Source organism: Pogona vitticeps, chromosome 3, assembly GCF_051106095.1.
Source record: "Pogona vitticeps strain Pit_001003342236 chromosome 3, PviZW2.1, whole genome shotgun sequence".
Taxonomy (NCBI): Eukaryota; Metazoa; Chordata; class Lepidosauria; order Squamata; family Agamidae; genus Pogona; species Pogona vitticeps.
The window spans coordinates 43,553,633-43,573,634 of NC_135785.1; the positions used below are offsets into that span (position 1 = coordinate 43,553,633).

At 39.7% G+C, this 20,002-nt stretch overlaps 1 protein-coding gene across 4 annotated transcripts in view; it reads left to right on the forward strand.

Moving 5' to 3' along the window:
* The window catches only part of FARP2 (FERM, ARH/RhoGEF and pleckstrin domain protein 2), a 104,368-nt gene that overhangs the window by 3,042 nt on the left and 81,324 nt on the right, over positions 1-20,002 (forward strand). For all 4 annotated transcript variants that reach the window (XR_013543024.1, XR_013543025.1, XM_020786311.3 and 1 more), the window contains exon 2: positions 5,050-5,282. Coding sequence is in view for 2 of the 4 variants with exons in the window: in XM_020786311.3 (XP_020641970.2) it covers positions 5,079-5,282 (204 nt within the window). In the remaining 2 variants the exon portion in view is untranslated. The remainder of the gene's footprint in view (positions 1-5,049; positions 5,283-20,002) is intronic.

Sequence of the window (20,002 nt, forward strand, 5' to 3'; positions counted from 1 at the left end):
TTTACCTCACATTCCGGTTCCTGCAAGTGTAGATACTGTACTTGTGATATTATTTTTTAATGAAGATGGGAATTATTTAGGTGTCCCTGCACTGATTTTGCCAGCCAGTATTATAATTGAATTGTTTGGAATTGGTGGAATTAACTGATCCATTCAGTACAGTGGTGCCTCGCATAGCGACGATAATCGGTGCAGCAAAAATCGCTGCAAAGCGATTTTTTAAAAAAGCCCACAGGAATGCATTGAAACCCCTTCAGTGCGTTCCTATGGGCTTCAAACTCACCTTTAAACGAAAATCCTCCATACGGTGGCCATTTTCGCTGCCTGGTAAGCGAGGAATCCATCCTAGAAAACAGCGGGCAGCCATTTTTTTTACCTGCCGGCCATTTTGGAACCGCTGACCAGCTGTTAAAAAATCATCGCTTTGCGATGATCGGTAAGCGAAACAGGGTACCAATCATCGCAAAGCGATTTTTCCCTATTTAAAACATAAATGGAGGCATTACCTTGCAGCAGTTCAAAGATGAGATTTATTCTGGTGGATTTATGCTTCTAGGTATAAATAATAGGACCCTGGCCAACATTTTTGCCAAGTTACTGTAATAAATGGTACCACTTGTATTCACTTTGTGTTACAGCAAACTTAGTATAGTCTTTAGATTTACTCTGGAAATTTTGGTAAGAATTATATAAAGCCATTATTTGTTTATTCTCTAAAGTGATATTTAGTTTGTAGTTACAGACATCCTAAATTGATGATAGATCCCATTCTGTCTAGTGGAACTTTCTTCTAAAAATAAATGTACATAGGAATAGGCTGTGAGAAGCATGGTGGATAAAAATCATTGATTTTTTTAAAAATCAAATTGATTTAACTCACTATTTAAATTAAAAATCAATTCTTTTGATCTAAATAATCCAGTTTTAAAAAAATTAAACTGTGATTTAAATCATAATTTAAATTGTGATTTAAATAGAATCCATAGTGAAGTAAATGCTTCAATTTCCAGTGTCTGTATTAATGTGGTAAATGTGAAAGAGGTACACTATATGCAATAGTCTCTGCTCATGTATCTACATGTAAGTACTGTATACATCCTGCCTTATTCTACAGCCTTTGGCCTGATCTAATGTTTAATAATAATGGAAGCATTTCCCAGAAAATAATAATGTTTCATTGTGTTTTATCTTCCTAAATATTTACAGTTATATATTCCTAAATATTTGATACATTTTCCTAATAGTCTCCATTGCAGATTTAGTTGTACCATTCCTATGATTAGCCTTTTTAAAATGAGGTTGCCACCAACAGCATACACTGAATCAGGATAAGAAGGGATGAAGGTTGTAGCTGAGGTCTTAAACTGAGCAGTATGATGTATTGCAGGTTTTTATTTTAGGAATCTTGTGGATCCAACTTTGCTCCTAGAATGTCAGATAGTGATTGTGGCTATGACTGTTATTAAGTTTTACTGGGTATATTTATCCTTGTAGTCTGAATGTGGAAGAGAGACATTTATCTCAAATCAGTGTAAGAATCATGAAAGGTAAGTGTCAGTGCCTGAAGCAACTTTACTCATGCTGCTTTGTACAAAGGGTATGCCATTTTGTGTTTTTTGGATGTCAGTTCCCAGAATTCTCCCAAGAATTATAGATATTGCAGCCCAGAAACCCAGATTCAAGATACCTAGCTTTTATTCCTCACACACGCACACACGGCTTTTTAATGAGTTTACCTGCCACATAGACTCCTCCAGTCTTCTTGTTTCCGATTTCTTCCTGGTATTCTTTTTTTTAAAGGAAGCTGCTGTGGTATTTCCTGGGAGTCATAGTCCTGTGGGAGGCTCCTTCTATAGAACCTAATAGGCAGCATGGTTGATTCCAAGGAAGCACAGCAGGACTTCCTTTTTTTTTTTTTTTTTTTAAGTCAACAGCAGTAGATAATAAGAAAGCTGGAGGAGCCCACAGTGGAGGTAAAATCATTTAAAATTCTCTTTTTCCAGCGGAGGGGTGGGGAAGTTGTGAATGCAACTTACAAGTGTGAGAACTCTTTTGAGTACCTCATTGAACTACAGTTCCTAAGATATCATTGGATGGAGCCATTATAGTTAAAATGAAATCAAGTGCTATAACTGTGTAATGCAAATACTGTATACTCCTGCTTAAAAAAAATGGCACAGAATAATTCTACTAATGTTGATAATATAGTTCTTATAATTTTTTACTCATTGCATGTAACTGAATAAGGAGATTATAGAAGGGTATGTAATTGATTCATAGTATAAAAAGTAAATATTTCAAAACACAATCTAACTCACGCAGCTAATCCACTAGAGAAGATGAGACTGATTAGACATATCCTACTGTATGATAAGGAGGAACTCCTTTGGAAGAAAGGCCTCTCCCTGCATTAGTAGCCCTGTTCTGCAACAGACAAGCTACTTTCTACATACAACTTTAAAAGTTATCTTTTCAGGCTACGGGCCTGTGAAGGACAGAAGGCTAGTGTGCCGTCCTCAGCAAAGGATAGACAAGAAGAGACGTTTGGATGCGTAGAGGGGGAACTCATAAAAATAGAAGAGGAGCAGGTGAAGGATGGAAAGGTGATAGAGGTGTGCTTAGTTGAAGACAAGGAAGGAGACAAAGGAGAGGAGCAAGATCTGCTAGTGTGGGAGGAGGCTGTAAAAGAGTGGAGCGAAGTGAGGGAATTTAGAGTGGAAACTGACAAGAAAGGGGAAAACACAAAAGACAGCACGGTGCAGACAGATTGGGGTAATGGAGCAGCTAGTAAGGTCTGTGATTTGTTAAGAGAATTCCTGAATCTTAAGACAGGAAGGGGATTGCTCCCAGATCCTGCCTCCCCAGTAGTGAGAGGAAGATGGTGAAACCTCTAGAATGGACCGTTATGGTTTACCTCCGCAATCAAAGTGGAGGGAGGAAAATGATCCATCCCAGTCCCTCCTACAACAACCCACCCCCAGAGGGGGATTGCGCGAGACACCCTTGTTGTGGGACGGTGTGTGCAGTGAGGAGTACCCCCATGAGACTGATGACCGACCGCGAGTGCTTTGGTCCAGCCCCAATGTAAGGAGTGAAATATTTACACCAGAAGTGAAGATACTGAGTTATAGAACAATTCCAGAGTTAAGCTATTTTGATCCATTTAACCTTGTTAATCCAGAAGTTGATTAAAACAAAGTTGAAGCAGTTGGTCATTTCAAACCATCTCCATCTCTCATTCCCGCCAAAATGAAGGAACCATCACCAATTTTAGAAGAACCTAATCACAAGGTCTCACAGTAATCCAGCCAGTATGTGAACTGGTTATGTTGGGTGGCTGTGGGAGTTGGAGTCTAGCAAAAGTACTTTTCAGAGCCTTTCCCTTACATTGGTCCTGCAAGGAGTGGCCATAGTGAGGCCCTGAAATACAGAATTTGGACAGCAAGGTAACAGAAACTGAATTTCTCTGAGGAACTCAGTGCTTGGACTAGTTATTCGTGTTAGTTTGGAGTTGGTATAGCAAAAAAGCTTGACACAGGGCTTAGAGCAGTGGTTCTTAACGTGGGTGATAATGCCCCCCAGGGGGCAATTTCATTTTTCAGGGGGGCAGTAGAACGAAAAGGGGTGGTGTGGGGGCGCTGGAGCAGAAGGGGGCGGTAGGGGGGCGCTGGAGCAGAAGGGGGCGGTAGGGGGGCGCTGGAGCAAGCCAAACCTGTGAAGATGGCTACAGCCTTTTTACAGTGTGCATGAATATATATTTTCCTCCAATCTTAATTTAGTTTCAGAGTTTTTGTCTTGAAAGTTTTAGTTCCTGCATTGCAGTTTGTTTTTATGCCCTTTTTTATATTTCTTTTTGCGTCTTAAAATTCGCTTGCAACTAAATCATTAAATGTTACTTTTTTGGGGCATTTCATTTTCTTGGAATTGAATTTTGTTTTCAGGGGTCATTGGATTTAAGTGTCATAAATAAATAAATAAATAAATAAATAAATAAATAAATAAATAAATAAATAAATAAATAAATAAATAAATAGATAGATAGATAGATAGATAGATATCATCACCGTGGGGAGGGGGACGATGATAACTTCCTCAATGGCTCAAGGGGGCGTTTCTTTCAAAAAGATTAAGAACCACTGGCTTAGAGCACTGGTCCCCAACCTTTTTGATACCAGGGACCGGTTTAGTTGAAGACCATTCTCCCAAGGACCTGGGGGGCACTTGTTATGCAGTAGGTTGTTGGAGGAGAGCTTTGAATCGATCTCGTTACATTTATTGTGCCAGGACAGATGAGCAGCAAGCAGGAGCAGGAGGTGAGCTGCAAATGAAGCTCTGTCTCCTGTTAGATCAACAGTGGCTTAGAACCTAATAAGAGTGCAGGCTCCTATTAGATTCTAATGCCATGGGCACAGCTGATCTAGCAGCGGCAAGAAGGGAGTGGGGAGTGAAGCTCCACCTCCTGTCAGGTCAGCAGCAGCATTAGAACCTAATAGGACCATGCCGACAGGAGGCGGAGTTTTGCTCGCCACTCACCTCCTGCTCGCTGCTCACCTGTCCCAGCAGCCCAGTCCTTCCAAGGCGAGAGACTGGTACTGTCCCAGGGGTTGGGGACCCCTGGCTTAGAGTAAAACAGTGGACCTGCCACGCATTCAATTTCCACCCCATCCCCCTTTTGATTACTTGGCCCATCATGAAGGGAAGATCATGTGCATTATTTCTTTTCTGGCACTCTTGAAAACAGATATGGTAAAATTTAGGTGGTGTTTACACTTGACACACAGAACTGTATCCTGAAAATAAATTTCAGACATCTTTTGAATTCTTCAGTGTTCTTTATGCCCAATGAATTACAAATTTGCAAGCAGCAGAATGGTGAGAGGAGTTAAAATTTGGCCATTAAGTAAACATAGCAAGAGTTCTTCATTCATACCAGAAATATTTCAAAGAGCTGGGTACCTGCATCACACTTTGTACAGGTATATTATATAACTATTAAAACCCCTCATTTGATAATTTGAAAGCATTTTAACGTATCTCTTTTCCTGTTAGGTCACTACATTATTGCTTGGTGGTGAAAAATGGGGGAGATAGAAGGCACATACAGAGTATTGCAGACTCCAGGTTCTCGTTTGGGAGTCCAGAAGAATTGTGGAGTAAGTACTCTGGAACCAGGTCAGAGCCTTTCCTCTGCCACTGAATCAACACCTACCAAAACACATGAGAGGTCTCTTCAGATTAAGATAAAGCTTTTGGACAACACCGTGGAGGTACTTGATATGGAGGTAAGTTTTTAGTAGAAGTTTGAATATATTGTTTGCATTAAACTTTAATGGAAGGGATTAATCTGATAGTGTGGGATTCATGTAGAAAATGGCACTGTGAAGTCAGGTAAAGATCTTACGCTGTTCCAGTGACACATTGGCTTTTCAGATGTCTAAGAACCACACAATGAAATACTGTATAAGAGTGTCTAGATAGAATTAAATACCCCATTTGTTTAATTAACACTTCTTCAGAGGCCATTATCTGTGGGAGCTAAAACCATGAAGAATTACCACCATGCTTAAAATGTATTATCATATATTCTATATGAGAACATGTAAACAGGTCTGCCGTTATCTGTGTCTTAATAATAATTGTATGTCGTTAGTTGTTACTGTTTTGGAATATTGGGAAAATTTTTATCTGATGACCTTTTGTGTTTGACTTCTGCTAAGGAAGAGGAGATATGAAGCAATGTACTTCTCCAGACTCAAAGATATTTTTATTTTTATGTTTTATTTTAAAAGCCCTCAGATTATCTATGGGGATAGGGACAATTTAGCCAGATAAATTTTTGTCCTTGAAACTGTTTTATGCCTGGGGTATTTATTCCTGAAACTGAATTGCAGTTCCTTACTATTCTGAAAAAATGTTGCTTTGGCTTAAACAAGTGAGGTGGCTCTAAAGTCCTGGTGAAATGGGGTGCAGAGGGAATTGGAAAGTCAATTTTTAAAGAAGGTAGAAGGGATGCACCTCTCCAGCGTTCATGAGATATTTGTGTATCCCCCTCTTGAAATTTTGTGCACTTGCATTTAAGTCATAATTAAACAATTAATTTTTAAAAAGTTATAGGCAATTTTGCAATGTTTATAAGTACTATCTTTTTTAGAAACATAGAAATCAGCGTCTGTAACAATGTGGTATGCAGAATTCAAGTGGTCAAACGTTCCTAAATGAAATTCTGTAAATTTCATTTCCAAAACACATGTTTAAAATTACGGATAGGAAACTTAAGTTACATTTAGTTTTGCAAGTAAAGAAGTACAGATTTTATCTTGAACTTGTATATAATCTTTTCCCATATCAGGAGCATCCCAGATGAATCATTTGGTGTAGGCAGTTTTGGGTTGGCTTCCATACCAAGGACGCCTCCATTGTTAGATACAGATACAGTGGTGCCTCGCTTAACAAGTGCCTCGCTGAGCGATGAAATCGCTTAACGAGGCACTCTGGGCCATCGCTGGAGCATTCGCTCAGCGATGGCCTCTATGGCGATTTTTCGCTGTGCGATGATCGCTAAGCGATTCGCTTAGCGATTTTCGCACAATGAAGCGGGGGAGAACAGCTGATCGGCGGTTCCAAAATGGCCGCCGGAAGGTCCGCGCCGCATTTTCGCGCCCTGCCCTCGCTTACCGAGGGCGCGAAAATGGTGGCGCTATGGAGAAACATCGCTTAACGGTGAGTTTTCAAGCCATAGGAACGCATTGAACAAAGTTCAGTGCGTTTCTATGGCTTTTTTTCTTCCGTTTAGCGATGTTTCGCTATAGCGAAGGTTAATCCGGAACGGATTAACCTCGCTATGCGAGGCACCACTGTACCTATGTTTTTGGATGTATTATACTGAAGGAATACTCTTCTGTTCATGTTCTCCTTTTCCCCACCGCATATCTCCTTTATTTCAGTGCTAATGTGTCAACCATAACTAGTTGTGAATTGAAATGAAAACCAGTTACATTCCTAAGGTTACTTTGAGAACCTAGGTATTAGGCTGTAAGACCAGAGGCGAGGGGATTGAAGCCCTCGCTGGAGTGTCATCCTCCTCTAAGAAAGAGCAAGAGAAACAGACAGAGGCAACAACTCCCAGCGTCGTGAAAATACAACAGGGAATGGACACCCGGGATCTAGAATGGGGTATGACAAAACTGTCAGTAGCAACTCAGATGGGGTTGGTAAAGGCGGGAACGGAGGAGAGAGGTAGACCGTTGGTTGAGGCAGGAGTTGGAGATATAACAGGGGAACGAGATGCCATACCAGGGGATTGGGAATTGATATGGGTGGAAGATCCCTGGACAGGGAGATGTGAGAAGGTTCGGGTGCCTCGGGAGGAGGGAGACTACAGAAGGAGACACGGTCTGCCCCCAAAACTTCTTGGGGGAATCAGAAGCCAAAGAGAATTGCGGAGGCATTTGAGGGAAGAGAAAGAGGCGGTGGAGAGAGAAGAGCGTGAGAGACAGGCATGGTGTCTGGAGGAGGCTCGCCGGAGGAGGTATTTACCGGACCCTGGGACCCCTACACAGAGGGGACTGACCCCTTCGACTTGGAAGGAAGGAATGAGGAGACCCTTCCCTTGATAGACACGGGTTGGGACAACCAGGACCATGAGGACAAGAACCCTTTTGTTAAAGGTCCCTGGTATGAATCTGGTTACAACCCGTTTTTACAAGATTTATGGACACCCTTGTTTGACCCGTTGGCGGCAAGAGACAAAGCAGCAGACAAGTTTAATGTTGATAATTCCTTGTTCAATGTTCAAATAAATCCTCATTCTGACTTTAAGAAAACTGAGCCGACTGTGTTTCTGTCCAACCAGCCTGAGACCTTAGTCGAACCCTCACATAGGCATATTTTATGTGGTGATTATCAATACTACTATACATAGAATAAGAGAGTTAATGTTCTTTTGGTCTATGTCTTCTGGGTGCAAAAACAACAACAATAATAAAGAAGCCTGAATCATTATATTGGTACAAGTAGAAAAAAATATTTAAGGCAGTGAAAATTGAGAATATTTTGAAAACAATAGAAACAAAGACTCAATATAAGAAATGACAATTTGAAAATAAGTTAAACAGAAAAATAAACCACTACATGGAGAGCATCTGAGAAATATTGATGGAAGGTGTACCAATAATACAACATGGACACGGCTAAAACTGGGGACCATTAAGAAAGAACCGAAGGCTTGATTTTTGCTGCACGAGAACAAGTATTCCAATGTGATGAAAACTAAGATTCAAGGAATTAATGCTGACAGCACATCAACTCTGCCAAGAAAAAGATGAAATTGTGTCACACTTCATCTGTGAATGTCCAAAAATTACACAAATCACAAAATTAGGTAGAGTGGCAAAATTTGTCCACTGGTCATTAATATAAATATAACTTGCCAGCCTCCAAAAACCCAGGAGAACATCAGGTAGACAAGATGTCAGAAAATGAGGAAGTCAAGATTTTGTGAGAATTCCGGATCCAAACTGATAGACACCGTGAACATAAACACACCAGACATAGTACTAATAGAATTAAGAAATATTTGGATCATTCCAGGAGATGCCAGAGTTGAAGCAAAATAATTGAAAAAATTAACAAAATGCCAAGATCTGGAAATTGAAACATCTCCCTTGTGAATGGAATACACTTAAGTGGTCCCCACAGTCAGTGGGGTCTTGGGAATAACATCAACAATTTTTACACAGTATTATAAGCAGTTGCAGATTCCAGAAATAACATAAACAGAGTTACAAAAACGGCAATATTAGGAACAGCATATATACTGTACTAAGTTGATATTTACCAAATACTTAGGTTTTGGGTTAAAACTTGAATCTGTTATGTAATACCAGTCAGTGTTTTTATAATTTTGATTTGACTGTTCCTGGTATTTTTGAATAGTAATAATAATAGTAATAGCAATAGAAATTCAGAACTGGAAGGGACCCTATGGATCATTGAGTCCAGCCCCTGTCATGGAGGCACAGTGGGTAATCAAACTCTCAGTCTCTTTCACTGAGTTATCCTGCAGTTAAGTGACATACCATTGGATCTTCCCTAATAGCCTGGGCGCTGCTGCTGAGGCATTCAGAGAAGTGGGGGAATCAAAATAATCACACTACCTGTCCTCTTTCAGTACAACTCTGTATGTACAGATCTGGGTGCAACTTTGGTTTTGTATTTGAAGCATTTATAATTATCTTCTGTTTTGTTTTTCAGACTAATCACAAGAAGTTCTTTATATAGGGTCTGAATTCGGCAAACAGAAATAGAATGATTGATTTTAAAAAATATTATTCCCCATATTGTTCAAGTCAATTGGAATATACAGATGTCATTATATTTCTGTGTAGTGTGTGCATCTTCAATAGGATATGGTATAAAAACTGCTCCAAACTGTTGGTGTCTTGGCTTAGTATTTAGCAATCTAGTTTACATGAAATGTAAGCTGTGTGTAGTTGACTATGAATGTATTTTGAGGTCTAAAATCATGAACTGCTTTTGGATCTTAGAAAGTTTGTTATTGAGCTATACAGGAAGTAATTTGGAAGTTTTTACACTAGCCTGTGATTTCCTGTGGTTGTACTCAAAACTTCAGCTGCTAGCTAAAGAGAGATGTAAAAGATATAAATAGACAAATGTAACTGTGCAGTTAGGCATAAGTAGATACACACTCTTCAAAGATGGGAGCAAAAAGATGTAAAAATAATTTCACCTAGAAAGCATTTGGAAATACCTCACAAAAGGTATTTGGAATATTTGACAGTAATTGTTTTCTACATGTAGTAGTTCTGAGGATAGCAGTTTGCAAATGCCTAGGCTTTAACTGCTTCCAACGAGGGAAATAAACTGTCTTTTAGGGTTTTTTCCTAGCAGAAACAGACTGCTTCTTCTTCTTCCCATTATGTATTAGTTTTATTTTATGAAGTTTCTTCTATACACTGTGAAAATATTAACAGCTTTTAAAATGCAGAACATGGGAGGATTGGACTTTTAAATCCTATTAAACACTATACTGCAAGAATCTTAATGCTGTTGAGCATAGTCAGTGTCTTGTTCTCTGAAGAGGAAAAAATAGAATTCCAGGAGGAATCATTGCCAGATGTTTTTCATGACTCTGAGTACCCTAAATATGGCCAGTAGACTGCCTTGAGCTTATTTTTATCTGCCGTCAGAAGGCAGTAATTCATGGCTGTGGATATTGTAGGTTCTTCTAAGAAAGCAATTTAGTCTTTACATTTTCCCTGTTATTTGTTCTGTTGTATTGTTAAACCTGTTATTTTGTTAATGGCATGACTTTCCTTTGAACCAGTGTTTGAGAACAAACAATTTACTTTGTATGAAGCAGCTGGATTCATGGCAAGTAGATTTTGAGCTTCACCTTGTGTTTGGCTTTAAAAAATATACAGTATATGCTATACAGTCAACCCTTGACTTACGAACAGCTCTAGTTACGAACATTTCGACTTACGAACCTCTCTGATAGGAAAATATGGACTCGACTTGCGAACTTGGATTCGAGTTACGAACGGAAAAAAGTGCGGGGAAGGCAGGGAAAGTGGGAAAATTGAACTTTCAGTTAGCGAAGAGGTTACTTATCTGCTTCCTCGCTCATCTAAGCAGTTAGAAAGTGGGAAGAGAGGCCTGGGACTGCCTGGTATTGTCATTTTAAAATGTAAAATTTAGTTTAAAAGGTGCTTTGTTTGGGTTAAAAAGTGCTTGGGTAAAAGGGAGCTCGGTTTGAGTTAAAACATGCTTGGGTAAAAATGTGCTTGTTTGCTTTAAAAGCTGCTTGTTTTGAGTTAAAAGGTGCTTGGTTGAAAAGGTGCCTGTTTTGGTGTAAAAGGTGCTTGATTTAAAAAGTGTTCTTTTTAAACAGTGTTTGTTTGTTCCCTCCGTGGTTTCCTGCCTTTTTTTAACCTACGCCATTTTAGGTTAAAAGAAAAAAGAAAAAAAATTCTGCCCCTAGTGGTAGGAACGAATTAACCGGCTTTGCATTAATTCCTATGGGAACTAATACTTTGACTTACAAACCGCCCCTCGACCTAAGAACCAAAAATAGCCGGAACGGATTAATGGGTTTCAGTGCATTGGGAAATGCTGATTCTAGTTACAAACTTTTTGACTTACGAACGTCCTTCCGGAATGGAGTAAGTTCGTAAGTCGAGGGTTTGACTGTACAGTGGTGCCTCGCTTAACGAGAGCCCCGCTGAGCGATTAAATCGCTTAACGAGGGGCTCTGGGCCATCGCTGGAGTATTCGCTCAGCGATGGCCCCATGGCGTTTTTTCGCTTTGCGATATTCGCTAAGCGATTCGCTTAGCGAATATCGCATAACGAAGCGGGGGAGAACAGCTGATCAGCGGTTCCAAAATGGCCGCCAGAAGGTCCGCGCTGCATTTTCGTGCCCTGCCCTCACTTACCGTGAAAATGGCGGTGCTATGGAGGAAGATCGCTTAACGGTGAGTTTTAAAGCCATAGGAACGCATTGAACAAAGTTCAATGCATTTCTATGGCTTTTTTTATTTCTGTTTAGCGATGTTTCACTATAGCGAAGGTTAATCCGGAACGGATTAACCTCGCTATGCGAGGCACCACTGTATTTCCTTATCAAAGGACCTGTCTTGTTCCTGATAGTAGGTTTTCTTCAGAACAGATATTTCAAGAAGAAGCTTGAGTGGTTTCTGAACAACTGAAACCTTTTCTTTAACAAAGATGCATAGTGACCTACTCAGCAACTAATTTGGCCAATGGTTTGGCTTCTCATTTTGTGTATGTAGGGGCAGGTGGTATGTTTCTTTTCTTCTTGCTTATTGCCACTTTAGGTAGTGCTGAAAAGCACTAGCTTCATGTTAATTGGAAGTAGACGAATGTACTATCTGTATATAGACAGGAGAAGGAGAGATATAAGTAACTGGTTGCCGAATAATTATTCCCTCATTGTTTATATTTATCCTCCATTCTTTTTCACCTGCATTAAATATGTCTGAAAAGATACATCAGTCTTGCCGGTGTCTCTTAAATTGATAGTTGTGATGTTTGAACAGAACTTTCAAATAGCCCTGCTTCCCTATTGAAGCAGAATGATGGAAACTATTTTGCAGCCAGATTACTTAACAGGAATTCCCTTGTAATTGTTGGCATGAGTGTTTTACATCACACTCTCGGTAAGGATAATCTAGCTCAGGGGTGTCCAACCTTTCACCTTCCCTGGGCCACATTAGAAGATGAAAATTTGGTTTGGGCCGCACATACATTTGGTTTGGGCCATATGGGGGGGCAGCCTTAGCCATCCTCCGCAGCCCCGTTCCAAGTGCGCTTACCGGCAGCTGCGATCTCAGACAGCAGAGGCTGCCAGCTTGACTCCGGCGGCTTTATGGGGCCAGGAGGTCCACCTATTGATGGGGATGGCACAATGCAGTCATGCAGCGCCCCTGTCCCCTCCCCTCCCACTCCTTCCTTCCTTCCCTCTCTGCCCCTCTACTGTTGTGACATGCCCCGGCCACATTCTGGCCGCAAGCTCTGGCAGTGTAACTCGAAACTCTGGAATTTCTTTAAAAATAAAAAATTGCATTGGGCCGCATTACGAGCTGACCTGGGCCGCATGCGGCCCTCAGGCCGCAGGTTGGACAAGCCTGATCTAGCTTGTAGCGACATTAGTCTATTTTAGCAAAAGAGAAGCTAGGACTCTTGTGGCATCTTTAAGACTAACTCATTTTTATTTTTCGGAAGCTTTTGTTGTGCTCAAGCACATGTTTTCATCTGTGACAACAAAAGTATGTTCAATATATTCTCTGACCTTCAAGAGTGAACTTTTAGTTAGCAAGAGGGAGGGTGGGAGGTTGATTTTGGTGGAAGCTGGAAAAGTTAACCTCATTCTGTCTTGTGTGTGGGGGAAGCGATGTTTTATTTGTGTTTAAGAGATTTGTGCTTTGAGTTTTACAGCAGGGGTTGTCAACCCCCGGTCCATGGCCCAATGCCACTCTGTGGGCTTGCCGGAACTGGTCCGCAGATATGTATCTCCGCCCCCCTGCATGCATGTGCAGTGGGCATGTCACACTTGGGGCGGGTGTGTCACATTGGCGAGGGTGGGCGTGTCATGCTCGCGGGGCGGGCGTGTCATGCGCATGCACCTGAGTGCGAATGCCCCGAGCATGACACACCCACTTCACTCCTGCAGGGGTGCCCCCGTGCATGGAGCTCACTCCCCCCACCGGTCTATGGCCCCCAAAATGTTGGGGACCGCTGCCTTACAGCCGTATCAATAGATTCCTAGTCATGTGGGAGCAGTGATGAACTACAGTGGTGCCTTGACTTACGAACTTAATCCATAATGGAATAGTGTTCGTAAGTCAAAACGTTCATAAGTCAAAACAGTATTTCCCATAAGAATGCATTGAAACCTGATTAATCCATTCTTATGTCAAGGCACGGTTTGTAAGTCAAAGCATTCGTTCCCATAGGAACGAATGCAAAACCGGTTAATCCTTCCTCTACCACTAGGGGGAGAATATTTTTTAAAACCTAAAATGACTTGGGTTTTTAAAAGGGCAGGAAAGGAGGGAGACAGAGAGAGAGAGAGAGAGAGAAGACAATGGGGGAGGGAGAGAGTTTGGAGTCTAAAACACATGCTAAACCAACACATTTTAAACCCACATATTTTGCACCAACACATTTTAAACCAAGCCAGCAGAAACCCTTGCAAAAACATTTCTGGTTTGCATTGGAAGCATGCAGGAACCATTGCAAAAGCACAGTGCAGATTAGAAATGCAGAGAGAATGAAGCAAAAAAGCAAACGAAGCATGCAGGAACCATTGCAAAAGCAAACGGAGCAGATCAGAAATGCAAAGAGAACAAAGCAAAAAAGCAAGGGATGCATGCATTAACCATTGCAAAAACAAACCGAGCAGATTGGAAATGCAAAGAGAACAAAGCAAAAAGCATGCAAGACACATTGAAAATGGGGAGGGGGAAACCCAAAAAAGCAACCAAACTCCCCAAGACCCATTGGAAATGGGGGGACCAAAAAAACAAATTCCCCAAGACCAATCACAAATTGGAAAAAAACACTCCAAAAAGGAACCAACCCCCCCCCCATCGGAAATCGGGGGAAGGAACAAAAAACACACACACCCCAAGACCCATCACAGCACAGAAACATAACCCCTCCCAGCCTAAAATCACACTGAAAAAAATACCCAGAACAGTTTTTTAAAAGTATAAAGCAGCACCTTACCTTAGCAGGCAGACTCCTCGGATCGCACACACTCTAACTGCTGGGGCAAAAGAGCTACAAAGAAGCAGCCTCGTTGCCACCTAAAGTTAGCAATTTGAATTTCCTGCTCTTTTCCCTTGTCTTTTTTCTGTTCATAAGTCAAAGCTCCATTCGCAAGTCAAAGCAAAATTTTGTGAATGGAGCTGTTCGTAACTCAAAATATTTGTAGGTCAAGGCGTTCCTAAGTCAAGGCACCACTGTATATTGAGTCTGTTGACACCTAATTTTGGAAGCTAAATAGTGTCAGGCCTGGTTAATAGACAGAAGACGGTCAGAAGAATACCAGATGGAGCTACAGGTGCAACTGGGAAATATTCCTCGTTGAATCCTTTTGGAGCTGGTGCTAATGCTAGTTGAAGTACTGGGCTAGATGAGCCAATAGACGGATTCCTGTGCTCTTTTTTGATTTCAGTATGAACTGCTTAAAGTTTGGTGGTATTCTTCTGGTTTGATTTATGCATAGTTAAATATAGGTAAAACTGAGCCAAATAGTTCTTGTTTTGTCCACACTTTCCTCCCTGATCATAGTAACAATACTTCAGGAATGCAGTATTGCTTCTTTATGTCTTTAACAGTGCAAAATTGTCACCAAGTAACAAATCACCATCTGGATTCCTGATCACATGACTAGTACCTGACTGATGCACAGTGTCTGAAATCCTATTATAAGTAGCATAGTAAGTCACAATTAGAGTAGACTCACTGATTTGTTGAGTCAATTCTTTTGTAATTTCTATTGATTTAGTGGGCATATTCTACAAGTTATTACTCTAACTAAACAGCAGGATTTTGGTGACAAATCCTTAATCAGTTGATATTCGCTACTGCATGTTACATCACTGTCTTTTTGCCAACTTCACTCTTTAACAGAATTTTTGCCATTGGATGCAACTGCGATCACTAATACATCATATTAATGAATAAATAAATATTACACTATGGGGACGCTTCATATAGTTTTAAAGAAATGTGAAAAACACTTGGTTTTTAACCATTTCTTTTATCTTTAGTTTAGGGCCCAGCTAGACAGCTCAATTGTAGTGGGCTGCTCTGAGCTAAATGGGGTTGTTGTGGGTTTTTCGGGCTCGTTGGCCGTGTTTTGAAGGTTGTTCTTCCTGACGTTTCGCCAGTCTCTGTGGCCGGCATCTTCAGTGGGGTTGCTTAAGGTGTAGGTAGAGGTCTAGTATGCCATTTGGTGCAATCTTTGCATCTGCATGGCATATGCACATTTTTTTTAAAAAAAAAATTAAAATCCCTTTCTTTGTCCCTTCCTGTTGCCTCCTAGGAAGAAGCTTTCATTAAAAAAAAATCTAAAATGTACAGCACTGTCTTAATAGGCTTTTTCTTCTTTTTTAAAAGAACCTTTGCAGAGAAGCAGAGAATGTTTTTAATTTTCCAACATTGTGAAGTGGCCAAGTTGTCTTCTTAAGCCAGTTAATGATACTGAGAAATTAAAGATGGAATGGAAAATTAAAGTAGCAAGCGCTGCTTGGGTTTGATCTCAGTGATCACACATCCTGGAAATGAGCAATCCTGCTTGCACCTTAAAAAGTGGCATAGACCCAGAAACACATGGATAGGAATGCTCTGGGGATGGGCTGGTTTGTGCTCACAATAATGACATCTGTTTGCTAGCAAAAGGAGTGAACCAGACAATTCCCAGAGCAGACCAAACAGTGGGACAAATGCTCATGTAGTCATCTCCCCAGGCTTCTGTATGGAGTTGACATGATAATAAAATGAGAACTCCAGGTTTGCTATTTTTAACTCATTGAAAGAAGGGTAGGATACAAAATTAATAGGGCTACCTTGGTTTTTCCGTAAATCCTTGGGAGTACATCCAGTCAACATGGTACTGCTGTGCCATATCATTAATTGCTTATTAAAGTCCCCTTAGGTTCACAGGAGGGTTATCTTCTGATATGGGTATATGCTATTCAGGAAACACAGTGGTGCCCCGCAAGATGGGCTCTCCGTTTGCCGACAAAATCGCATCACGACGAACTTTTTGCGATCGCAAAACGATATTCCCTATGGGGGAATTTCGCTTTGCGATGATTGGTTCCCTGCTTCGGGAACCGATCATCACAAAGCGATGAATTTTTAACAGCTGATCGGCTGTTTCAAAATGGCCGCCGCATAAACAAAATGGCCGCCGGCTGTGTTTTCGCATGGATTCCTCGCTGCACAGGCAGCGAAAATGGTCGCGCTATGGAGGATCTTTGCTGGACGGTGAATTTGAAACCCCTAGGAACGCATTAATCTGGTTTTAATGTGTTTCTATGGGCTTTTTAAAATCGCATCACAACGTTTTTGTTCTACAGTGATTTCGCTGGAACGAAGTAACGTTGTGATGTGAGGCACCACTGCATTTCAGAATTTATTTGGCATAGATTTTGTTGCATATAAAACATTCCTTTTACTAGTCATGACTACTATTTAGTTACATAGTTACCACTTGGACTTGTTCTCATTTTTCTGGAATAATACAAAACTTTAAAAACAAAAAGAAAACATTGTTTTATTTCTGGTAAAAGCTGATATGTCCAGTTTCTATATAAACATTCTAATTGTTGCTAGTTGAAAGCATGTTTAATGGTCTTGCAATTTTTTATAAACCTCTGGCTTAATCCCATTTGATATTTTTAATTGAAATTTAGTATCTCCCAAACAATGCAAAAAACATTTTACTCATTGGATTTTATTTTTGAAATGAATGACAGCTTCTATATTTTACTAGGTTGATTTACCATACCTTTTTGTTAAGCACACTGGTGTATCCAAATTAAGTCAATACTTTACAGTGTACAGTATTGCAGAGGAAATAGTTGTGGGGTTAAGCTAACACATTTAGCTAAATGTCAGTAACTGAGGATAGAGCCATCCAGATTTTCAGAGTTTTGATTGAATAGTGCAGCACATGTCAGCCACTTGATTACTGTATTCATACTTCATTTGTGAACACTGGACTGCATTCTTCTAGTATTAAAATTATAATAGCTAACAGCTGTGGAGATATTTGGGTCGCTGCTCAAGAATTCAGACTGCTTGTGGAATGCACAAAGGTGTATTTAGAAAAAGAGTTTATGTTTAGTGAGTTAGGTGCAGATTACTGAGCAGTAATGTATAGTTATTTATCTAGACGGGTAAATTACACTTGTTATAGTTCTTATTGCAGTATTCCTTAGAACAGTGGTTCTTAACGTGGGCGATAATGCCCCCCAGGGGGCGATTTCATTTTTCAGGGGGGCGGTAGAACGAAAAGGGGCGGCGTGGGGGAGCTGGAGCAGAAGGGGGGTGGTAGGGGGCACTGGAGCAAGCCAAACCTGTTAAGATGGCTGCAGCCTTTTTACAGTGTGCATGAATATATATTTTCCTCCAATCTTAATTTAGTTTCAGAGTTTTCATCTTGAAATTTTTAGTTCCTGCATTGTGGTTTGTTTTTATGCCCTTTTTATATTTCTTTTTGCATCTTAAAATTCACTTGCAACTAAATCATTAAATGTTACTTTTTTGGGGCATTTCATTTTCTTGGAATTGAATTTTGTTTTCAGGGGTCATTGGATTTAAGTGTCATTAATAAATAAATAAATAAATAAATAAATAAATAAATAAATAAATAAATAAATAAATAAATAAATAAATAAATAAATAAATAAATAAATAAATAAGAAAGAAAGAAAGAAAGAAAGAAAGAAAGAAAGAAAGAAAGAAAGATATCATCACCGCAGGGAGGGGGCGATGATAACTTCCTCAATGGCTCAAGGGGGCGTTTCTTTCTAAAAGGTTAAGAACCACTGCCTTAGAAGACATCTCATAGTGGATGTAACTATAGTACGTATCTAGATATAAAAGAGGTTGTTGCTTCTCTGTCTTATGAATTCCACTCTCCATTTTTGGCTAATGATTGGGTGAAACTGAATCTTGAAAAATAATGCAGCTTCTGAATAGTCTCTTCTAGAAGAACTTTACATACACTCTAAAGACAAGAGATGAATTATATGAAGGCAGGAAATGAAAAGTTGAAAAAGTTGTGTTATGAAAAGTTGAAAATCTAAGAGAGTGAGAAAAAGTATGCCCTTGAGGCTTGTTGGCCACAAGAAAAGGCTATGAAGTGTATAAATTGAGAATACAGAAGCCTGGAATTTAAAAAAGAGAGAGAGAGAGGAATGATAGGGAAGCATTCAAGAAGAAATGGGCTGCTGCAAAATGTTAGATCAAATTTTAGAAAGCTGGGTGGTTATGTGTTACTGATAGGAAGAAAGTGGAATAGAAAGAGCGTTGGAGCCCCAATGTTTGCACTCAGTTGAGCTTGTAGCCAAACTTTCTACTGTATATTAACTGTTATCAGTTTTTATTCAATAAATAGTTGATGAGTGGAAGCATGGTATCCTTCCCAATCTGTTGCCAGTTTTCTCACCCTCTAAACAGGGCATATTTTTCAAGAGAAGGGCTTCCTGTATCTGTGGAGAGTTTCATGTGAATTTCTAAGATAAGGATTGCAGTTCATGTGAGGAGTCTCTAAGGATACTGGAGGCTCCCCATTTTAGAAATTTGCCCTCCAGGTATAGGAGAGTGATGGAAATAATGGTATAGGGGTGGGTCTAGCATGTTTTCTGTCCTTGCATGCTTATTTGACATAACTAAGGATTGAATAAGGCCATTGTTTACTGGAAAAAATGACTAAATCGATTCTTTATTGACTGAAGGGTGGAAAATTATTTTTGTTTGTACCATGGGAATGTACACTTTCAGTCTCTTAACTATAACCATTTTGATTCAGTCGGCATGGTGAACACTTTTCTGAATATGTTTTAAATTAAATTATTTTCTCTTAAGAGCATATTTAAGTCAAAATGGAATATGCAAGTGGATAAAAGGAGAAAGTGTTGTAGAAAGCCTGCATTCCATTGTTGTTTGGTAGTTGATATTTAAAAGTCTTACATGACCCTTTTCTTACTTCTTATTTTACGATGTTTAAAATAGAATGTGTGGAATATTAGGAACAGCACTGTAATAATGTTCTAACTCATTGTACAGTGATAGCAGGGTATAACATTGTTGTCAAGTATTGGAAAATGAGCCAAAATGAAAAATTCTTGTTGAAATTTGACCTTTAAAGAATCTTTCAGGCTTTTTGCATTGTCATCAACTTCTAGCAAAATATATGAGTTCTTCCTTTGTGTAGCTTGGATACAGATAAATGGATACACTATGGGAATAAAATGCATTTCCCATTTTTTATGAAAGGACAGTGGTCCTTTATAGAAGATGGTTGTGTCTTGGCAGTTAAAATGGTAAAATTAAACTTCAACAAAAAGCTTGAGCTGAATGAAATTGCTGAATGATTTTTTTTCCTCCACTGCTCTTGAGTGAGACTTTTTCACAGTGTATAATTAGTTCTGGGATATACACAGTGGGTATAATGGATAAAGTGATAGACTACGACTCAGGTGGCCTGTGCTTGAATACTCTGCTTAATCATGGAAGCTCACTAGTAGAGTGGAACTTGAAAAATCACTACTTAAATATCTCACTTACCTTGAACACCCCATTAAGGTCACTATAGGTTGGTTCCAACTTGATCACTCATAATAACAAAACAATATTTAGTTCTATGCCTCAAATATAATTGTTTGAATGTATTTTACCTTTAAACTGTGTTTCTTATTTTAAGAAAAATGTGTTTAAGA